The following is a 9,653-nucleotide window of genomic DNA, read 5'->3' on the forward strand; positions in this document are numbered from 1 at the left end:
TTCCAAGGGCACAGCAACGAGTGTCGAATGGGTAAGTCCTGACAGTCGCAGCGTATCATAACTGTAAATTCCCATTAAAACACATTTGTAGTGAAAGCCAGTGCTGTACATGCCAAATGCAATCCTGCCTTTTCTTGGACTTTCAGATCTGTCCCAATGGACACAGCTTGTGGAGGTGGAATTCCCAGCCTGTAATGAAGTGTGGGACGCAAGCTGGAGATTTTCTCTTGTCCACCAACATTTTGTTGTCTGGCAACGACTATGCGAAGGTCGCCCTCTTGTTCAAGTTCATGAACATGGGGATGGTGAAGAAGAACACCTTCGTGTCCATTCAGGACGCTTACTGTGTGGACACAGTGAAGAGCTTCTGGGAAGAGAGGAGGACTGAGGCCCTCAGTGGCCTTCAGGGGAAAGATGTTGTGGTCCTAGGTGCGTAGCTGAAACTTTACCATGTTATACAAGTATTGAAGACATTAGGCAGTGTGACTGTATGTAAGCAGCTAACTCATTTATATTTTGTAATTTATATATATATGACTTTTTTGTTTACAGCAGATGGCAGAAATGACTCTCCAGGCCATCGTGCACATTACTGCAGCTACGCCGCCATGGAGAATGACACCAAGGAGATCATTCATGTTGCCACCATCAACAAGCAGCAGACATCCTGCAACTCTGTCGTCATGGAGAAGGAGGGTTTTATCGAGACTGTGGACAAGCTTACATCAGAGATAAAGCAAGAGGAGAACTGCACAGATGCTAATGCCCAGATCACAGCCCTTATGAGTAAGTAGTAGGAATGTCATTGTCATTATCAACTTGTTTGATTATCAAGACAAGTGCGCTAAATACTAACATTTTGAAATGTGTGTTTCTCAACTCAAACAGACAAAGTTACACAAGCATAACAAGTATACAAAATATAGTGCACGTTACAGCAATACTGTATGATAAAGCAAGCAACATCACACCTGCATTGCTTCTGTGTTTCCACACTTACTTCACTTTACACAGCTGTCACTCACAGAAATATAAACCGTTTCAATGATGCAAAACATTTTCAATTAAAGTGGTATTTCACCTTCGACTTTAATACAATATTAACATTCTCAAGTACAACCCTTAACAGCTCAGTCACATTTAAGTGTTTTAATATAAGGCACTTAAAAATATACCTCATCCTTAAATTATTTTATGCGCTGGAGCACAAGTAAAATACTGTGTAAACTAAATGCCTTATATCTAGCATTGTGCCTGCAAGACACAATTATGGGGTGTATCAAAATATAATGTTGTAGGGGTGGGAATCTCTGGGCACCTCACGATTAGATTTGATTACGATTCAATGCAAATTGATGCATAATATTTCTGGATTATCTCCAGATAATGACTAAGCATTTAATTTGCGCATTAAAATCCAAAAGATACATCTTATAATTAGCTTAAAAGGACTAGTTTGCATGCATCCCTAATTTACTCCTTGGTCCTTAATTTCTACAAGACTTTTATTAATGAAGACACTGTGACCTACAATGCACGTTTACTACCAGACTGAAACTTATTGCAAGTATTTTTCTCCGCTAACTCTCACCATCATGTTCTGCCGCTTGCTCGCTCTCTCCTTCGCTCGGCCTCACGCACAGGATACGCAGGGAGCTCGACCAAGCATGGAGTGTCAACATGCTTGCACAATGTTCGAGTTAAAATCATGACTAGCCCATTGATATTAATAGTTGTGTTATATTTAAGTAGGGTGAGTATTCATTCTGCAGCAGTGGTGTGCCGAATACAGGGGGAACACTGGTTTCTGTTGTGTGCACGCCACAGGTCTGGGCACTGTACTTCCGTGAGTTCCGCCTTTTGCGTTCTGTCAACATTACTTTATCAATTAACTTTTAAATAATAGATTTTTTGACATTTGTTAATCGAGTTGGAATATTCCACGCCCGCATCGCGATGCATCTAAGAATCGATTTTTTTCGCCAACCCCTACTATATTGTAGGGCAGCTAAACTGAGGATTATTGTTTTTATTTTTTTTATTGTATTGACTCTGCTCTGCTCTGCTTGCCTGCCATTCACCAGTCTTGTGCAGAGTTTCGCATGTATGCTCGCTGACAATCGCATGCACGTCGCGGTTCCTTGCGGGTCTATTCCAAGTAGCCTACTGTTTTAAAACGACATAATATTCTTTTTGTGGTTCATCAATGGTGATAAATGATTTGAATTTTCTGCAATGTTGAAGCACAACTCTGCACAACATCGGCGCAGCTGGTCCTCCTCTACCACACACACACACTACGCCGACACATGCGTACTGACCCCTTTCCATTAAATACATGTTGCCGACCAGCTTGGCAACATAGACTGCAGCAAGAGTTTCAGAGTGGTGAGTTATTAATCTGTAACAAAAGTATCGTTCATCCATAAAGTTTTAACTGAGCTCTGTCTCTACATCACAGTAACAACTTTATGTCCACTGACTGCCTGGGAGATGAGAACTCCCTTTGGGCTGGACTTCTGGCTTTTTCACTTTGCAAACCTATTCCATGCACAAGAAATAGTATATAACTCAATAAAGGAGAGGGAAAAAGCCAAAAGGCGTAATACCACCTCTTTAAAAATATTTATTACATTTTTATTTACAGCATTATATCTTGATATTTATATCTTAATATGCTGTATATTAACTTATTGGGAGAAAACTGGTAGTTCTATTTAAAATTAGATGTTGAGCATTCCCATATCGCCAAAATGACATGATCCTTGTTTTGAATCTTCGACTACTTGGGGTCACTATATTAATTATAACTTCATATTGTAGTATACAACATAATACATGTCACGCAGAAATGGAGAGAGGAGTGAGGCAAACGACTCAACTGTAAACACATCTGGCCCAGCTGATTTGCCACTTTGTAAAACCATGATTGCCCTCTTTATCTCAGTAGACTGATCATACTCGAGCTCACAGTACCCTGGGGAGAGTGCATGGAAAAAGCCCACGAGAAAAAACGTTCCAAGTACCAGGATCTACAGGAGAAGTGCCAGGACAGAGGATGGAAGACCCTCTATGAACCCATAGAGGAGGGCTGTAGAGGCCTCGCAGGGCGCTCACTCTGCAAAGTCCTAAACTAACTGGGCATCACAGGGGTTGCAAAGAAGAGAGCCATAGAATCCGCAAGCAAAGCCCCTGAGAAAGCTACAAGGTGGCTTTGGATAGAGAGTGCTGATCCGTGGACGGTTGCTGCTGGGACGTAAGTTGGGGCCTGATCAATCCCGGCTGGGCTGCCAGGATGAGGGTGTCTGATGTTGAAAGACCCGAAACACCCGAGGACTCCTGGTTACATCACTGCTGATGCGTCCCACTGCATCCAGAAGATATATCATGCACAGATCTTGGTAGCCCGATTTGGTCCCTGAACATTCTAATATACAAAGCGAATGTTGTTCATAGATGACCTGGTCTTATCTGTCATACATGTAACGCTGAGTAAATTTTTATTTGTGTATTCCAAAGTGGCAAGGTAGAGAAAAAAGAAAGATAAACCAGAAAAAGCAACAAAAAAAAAAAACAACAACAAGGAAATACAAAATGAAAGGGAGTGATACTGCCCCCCCCCTTTGCCAAGCCTAACGTACACTGCAGCTAATGTGACCCTGCACAAAAGTGCCATATTACAAACAATCAACAGTCGCAAGGCAATTTTAGGAACAGCATACTCAGCTGTTTGAAACTACTATGAAGACAGTAGATCAGACTAGCTTCTTTTCAAAACTGCCAATGTTGCAAACTACAACTAATTATAAACAGGAGATGATTAAAATATTGTAGTAATATTAAATACCTCCCCACTTCACAGACCCAGGCGAAGGCAGATCCAAGGTCCTTGGAATTTATCACAGTCTGGACATGTGGCATGGTGCCGAGAACCTGGTCAAAAAAATAGCTGCTGTAAGTTGAATAAGTTGCTCATGTTATTGTCTACAGTATGTTTTCACCATAAAGTGACTATATCTTACATCAGGGGTATTTATCTATGTGCCATTGCTGGCTGGAGAGTACGCAAGTTTTCATTAAAATCAAACATAACAAAAGTTGATTTCACTGCTTAGCTTCTCCTCTATGGCGGAAGTCATCCAATGAAGTTTAAAATCAAGGTCAACTGGACTTGGCTGAACATACTAGAAGACGTTTCAATCCTCATCCAAGAGACTTCTTCTGTTCTGACTGACTGGTACAGAAACTCAGCTAGTTAGCCTTTGTGGAGTGGTTTGCCAAGCTGATTGATACAGCTAGTTTGTTAGTGCTTCTGGCTTTTGTAACCACAGTCGTTATGGCCCTAGGAGCCACCTGGGGCAAAGTCTGAACCATTAGTGGCAACTTCACCTGAGGCAAAAAGTGAATGTTTTAGTTGATGAAAGGTGAAAGTTGTTGATGAAAGGACTGCATTGAAAGGGGGGGACAAGTGGTGTTGCAGACCCCTCTCCTGTTAAGCGATTGCTTCTTAACCTGGGTGTAAATGGCTTCTTTGACACTTTTCAAACCATCCATCCTCTCTTCTGTTGAAGGAAATGTTCGGGGTTAGGCAAGATTAAAAACCCAAAACTTGTCACTACCATTATAAAAATCTTTGCTAAAATAGACAGCATTTTGGGGTCCAAAAACTTACTGGAGTCCGTCATAAATCGGTGCAAAAGAGTCTTAGCATGCATCAGGATGAACTAACTGCGCAGTTCGTGAACGTTGTCTTTGTTTCTCTACACTGACATCATTAGCACAACATGCTCATTATCTCCCTGTCTTGGCGGTGATGTTTACTTTGTTGAGTATCTTCCAAATTTTTTTGGTAGAGATAATTACTCATACTCCTCTACTCCCCTGCCTAAGTCTGTCAGTATGCTAAGTATGCTCACAGACAATCACATCCCCCGGTTTCTAGCACCTGGATTCTTATCGCTTGAGGCATGCAGCAACCACAGCATGACTTGGCCTCAGGTGGCTCTAACGTCATTACAACAGCCAGGAGCGCTAACAAACCAGCGGTATCGATTATCTTGGCAAACGACTCCACAGAGTTCCCTACCAGTCAGTTAGAACTGAAGAAGTCTATTGGATGAGGGACGAAACGTCTAAGTTTACCTTGATTTTAACATTCCTTGGATAACTATGACCTGGATGACTGAGAAACCTCCCTAACCTAACCCTGTGTTAATCATTGAAATCATCTGGTGTAATCTTTGGTTGGGATGACAATCTGCTTACTCTCAGCCCTCCCTGGAATATGGTTGAATATCCATGTTTTGTTTTGCTGCTGAAGGCAGCAAAGATTAAAGGATATGTCAAACTTTTCATCTGGCTGAAAGACATTGTAAATAATTTTTGTAAGAAAGCAGATACAACCAAGCAGTTTTTTGTAAGCGCATCATATATATATATATATATATATATATATATATAATGAGAGTATCTTAGTAAGTTCATTTATTTTCATATGAAGGATCTTTTTATAGTGCTGTTCTGTTTTTCGCAGGCACCTTGGGTTGGTATCATGTACAATGTCTGTGACATTCACACCCGGATTACGGGAAGGTGTCAACATCGGCACCTGGAAGAAACACATGGAAAGGCGTGGATCCAGAGAGCTTCCAGGTGCCACAAAGCTTTAGTGGACATTGTTCTCAATAAGTGTTGGCTGAAGGGTGCGCACAAATACCTGTGCTTCAGGTAAAGTGTGGCTACATGTTTCACACAGATGTAAATAATGACCATTTGTGCTTATTCTTTCAATTATATATATATTGTTCAATCAGATCAACTGCGGACCTAGAGGCATTCCAGAATCATATATTGATGTATGCCAGCAAGCGCTTCAGTTTCAGTCCCCCAGTTTATGAGGCAAGAGTTCTGCTTGATGCTCTGGATCATAACTTCCACATGAACCAACCACCTATGAAAACCGCAGAAGGCAAAGAGATGTATGTATTACACTTAGAATATTCCCATTTCAAAGTTTTGTATGAAAGTAATTATTAACATTTGCAGTCATCTGTTGTTATAATGACTAAATGATATTGAATGGTTTGAATTTATGTAATTATAGTTTCAGAAGGCTGTACAAGAAAAACTGCAGAAGACACAGGTTATACGCCGTAAAATCTGGAAAAATCTACGGATACATCTCTGAGTTGCAAGCAAGGATTGGAAAGAGGAGAATCAAAAGTGGAGTAGGGATGCCTAAAAAGAAGACAGGTGAGACTTTTTTTCTCCTCCAGGCCCAAAGTTGATGGTGACTTGATGTCATCCTGTTGTCATCATCTGACCTCAATGCAGTTGGTCATTTAATTTGGAAGACTTGTTGAGAAAAAAGGTGCAAAGTTTGAAGACTACCTCACTACTTGTCATTGATGGTGTGCGCCATCACTATGGTTACACATGTTCTTGACCTTTATCCCTATATTTGCTAAGGGAACTCCATCTTCCACATTATAGATTAGTTCCCCTTCGAGGGAACACTATGGGAACGCCTCTGGGCGTGGCAGGGCTGAAATCATGAATGAAACTACTCCAATCCTATTGGCGTTGCTAGAACATTAGCGTGTAACGGCGTAACTGGAGGCGTATATAAGCACACCAGCACACTGGACACATTAGCTTTTTTCTATTCAGCAGGCACTCTGGCATGTTCGAGACTACATCACGGCTGGGGACACTCATGCCCTGTGTGCCCAGGCAGCTCTCGAGGGGGCTGCTTGTGGCCATTGCAAGGCCCTACCCCTGAGGGTGCTGAGGTCCCGTGCGGCTCTCTTTTCCGAAGACGGCCGGATGCGCTTTCCCCATGGCTCGGGCCCGGCGGTCGCTGAGGCGGTGCGGCGGCTTTGGTCATGGGGCTCCAAGCGCGACATCTCCGAGGGCATCGGGACTGCCGAGGCTTTTCCCGTTCCTCGTCTGCTGGCTCCGACTTCCCTCTTCTTTGTTCCCGCTCGAGGTGTGAGCCCGGAGAGGATGCGGCTGTCCAGTTCTGAGGAGCTGGATGTGCTCAGCATTATGGAAGAGGAAGACTTCCGGGAGCCGGATCAACGTCATCAGTCAGCGCCCAGCTATGACGAGCTTTTGGAGGTGGTGACACGGGCAGTGGGCAAGCTCCAGCTCGATTGGCCGCAGGCTGTGCCGACACACAGGCTGCCAGTAAGCTGGATGAGCGCTTCCTGTGCCGGTCTCTGCCTTTTTTCCCGGATTTGCATGACGAGTTGTGCAAATCCTGGGGCAAGCCCTTCTCAGCACGTCTGACTACTCCCCTGCTCCGGATTTACGACGTCGCAGGGGTTAAGGGCTTCGGCTATGGTATGATGCCCCGGGTTGAGGATGCTTTGGCCAGCTATATCTCAGCCGGCGCTGCCTACCTAGCCATGTCGCGTGAGATCTGCTCTGGTGGGCAAGGCGTACATGGCGGCGGGCCGGGCTGGTGTGAGCCTGCACACGATGGCGGTTTTGCAGGACGACCTGCTGAAGGACATGGACTCGTGAGGGGGCTCCTCTGAGGAGGACATTGCTGAGCTCCACAGAGCTACGGATTTGTCACTCCGAGTCACAAAGGAGACGGCCCGCGCCATTGGCCGCTCCATGTTGGCGCTTGTGGCCACGGAGCGGCACCTGTGGCTCAACCTGTTGGGCATCCAGGAGGGGGAGAAGACCTTCCTGCTCGACGCACTGGTCACGACCTCTGGCTTGTTTGGCGAGGCAGTGGACGCCGTCGTCAGCAGGTTTCAGCATGCCAGGACGCAAGGGGAGGCATTACAGCAGTATCTCCCGCGTCGGTCTGGGTCCAGGATGGCGACGGCTGCAGAGAGACGGTCCCAGCCGTCGTCCAGCTCGTACCGCCAGAGCCAGAGGCAGTGTGTTGCTTCTTGTGGTCCCCCTCAGCACACCCGGGACTTGAGGCGGCGCTCTCGCCCACAGCCCCCCGAGACAATGTATCTGAGGACCGTTCTTCAGTCTTGCCGGGGTCGGGGGAAGAGGTCCTGAGCCGTGTCAGCGCTCGGGACGCGCTAGCCTCCAGCGAGCATGCGCCGTTCTGCCTGCCCGGAGGGGCCGCAGTCGGGAGGCGCTCTGGCTCACACACCACGGGTTATCGGTGGGTTTTCCCTGGCGGACCTCCACTTCAGGGTGCCACTGGGGACGTATGCAGAACACCGGCCACCAGCCCTGAGGGGTTGGATGCCATGGTGCAGACGTGGCGGAGGCGGCGTCTGTATGCTTTTCCCCCAGTGGGGTTTGTCAGGACGGTGTCGGCCTACTACTAGTAGCCCCGTTTTGGCCGGCCCGAGTGTGGTTCTCGGACATAATATCGCTCCTGGAGGGCCCGCCATGCTGTCTCAGGCGGAGGACCAGGTCTTTCACCCTTGCCCCGCCCTGTGGAGACTGTGGGTATGGCCCATGAGGGGGCACAGTTTCTTGAGGCGGGCCTGACGGTGGGAACAGTTGAGACGCTGCTCAGCTCCAGAGCCCCGTCCACGAGAAGGATGTACGGCCTGAAGTGGAATGTGTTTGCCACCTGGTGTAGAGAACGGGCGGTGGACCCAGTTACCTGCCTGGTGATTCTCCTCAATGCCTGGAGTTTGCCCCGGGGAGGGTCAAAGCCATCCTGCACCCCTGTCCGGGCTATGTCCCTAAGGTTCCGTCCAGGTTGGCAGGGTCTACGGTGCTGCAGGCGTTTCATCCCCCACCTCATTTGACGGCGGAGGATGGGAGACTTCATCTGCTCTGCCCGGTCAGAGCGCTGAGTATTTACACTCTGAGGTCCTCCCGGTGGAGGAAAGAAGACCAGTTGCTGGTGTGTTTCGGGTCACCCAAGGCTGGGCTCCCCGCTTCTAAACACACGATCAGCAACTGGATCGTTCAGACTATTTCCCTGGCCAATCAGGTGCGCAGGTTACCTTCACCTATGGCAGTAAGGGCACACTCTACTCGAGGCATGGCGGCCTCTAGGGGCCTCCGCGCAGGTATTCTCGTTCCCATTGTGTCGTCGCTGACGCAGTTTGAGTACCCTCGAAGGGGAACGTCTTGGGTTACGTATGTAACCCTTGTTCCCCCGAGAAGGGGAATGAGACACTCCGTCGGTCCGCCACACCTCTCCCCGCCTGGAGTGCCTTGCTTCATAGCAAAGAACTAATGTGTCCGGTGTGCCAGCGTGCTTAAATATGCCTCCAGTTACGCCGTCACACATTACCGTTCTAGCAACGCCAATAGGATTGGAGTAGTTTCATTCATGATTTCAGCCCTGCCACGCCCAGAGGCGTTCCCATAGTGTCGTCACCGACGCAGTGTCTCATTCCCCTTCTCAGGGAACAAGGGTTACATACCTAACCTGAGACGTTCTTGCTGTTGGTGTGGGTTTCAGTGTTCCCTGCAGATGTCCACCAGCCGTTGGTGATTAAAGAAGAGGTTCCCACTGAGTGGAGCCCCAGTCTGGACCAGGAGGACCCAGAGCCCCTACACATAAAAGAAGAACAGGAGGAACTCTGGATCAGTCAGGAGGGAGAGCAGCTTAATGGACTGGAGGAGGCTGATATCACCAGGTTCCCATTCACTGCTGTTACTGTGAAGAGTGAAGATGAGGAAGAGAAACCTCAGTCTCCACAGCTTCATCAAAG

General features: G+C 47.0%; 1 protein-coding gene across 1 annotated transcript in view; it reads left to right on the top strand.

The window, feature by feature from the left end:
- Positions 1–9,653, top strand: part of LOC123982842 — a 47,711-nt gene that overhangs the window by 19,938 nt on the left and 18,120 nt on the right. The window contains exons 7-8 of the mRNA XM_046068732.1: positions 240–429; positions 553–786. Of these exons, the coding sequence (XP_045924688.1) occupies positions 240–429; positions 553–786 (424 nt within the window). The remainder of the gene's footprint in view (positions 1–239; positions 430–552; positions 787–9,653) is intronic.

Source organism: Micropterus dolomieu, linkage group LG14, assembly GCF_021292245.1.
Source record: "Micropterus dolomieu isolate WLL.071019.BEF.003 ecotype Adirondacks linkage group LG14, ASM2129224v1, whole genome shotgun sequence".
In the NCBI taxonomy this organism is placed as follows: Eukaryota; Metazoa; Chordata; class Actinopteri; order Centrarchiformes; family Centrarchidae; genus Micropterus; species Micropterus dolomieu.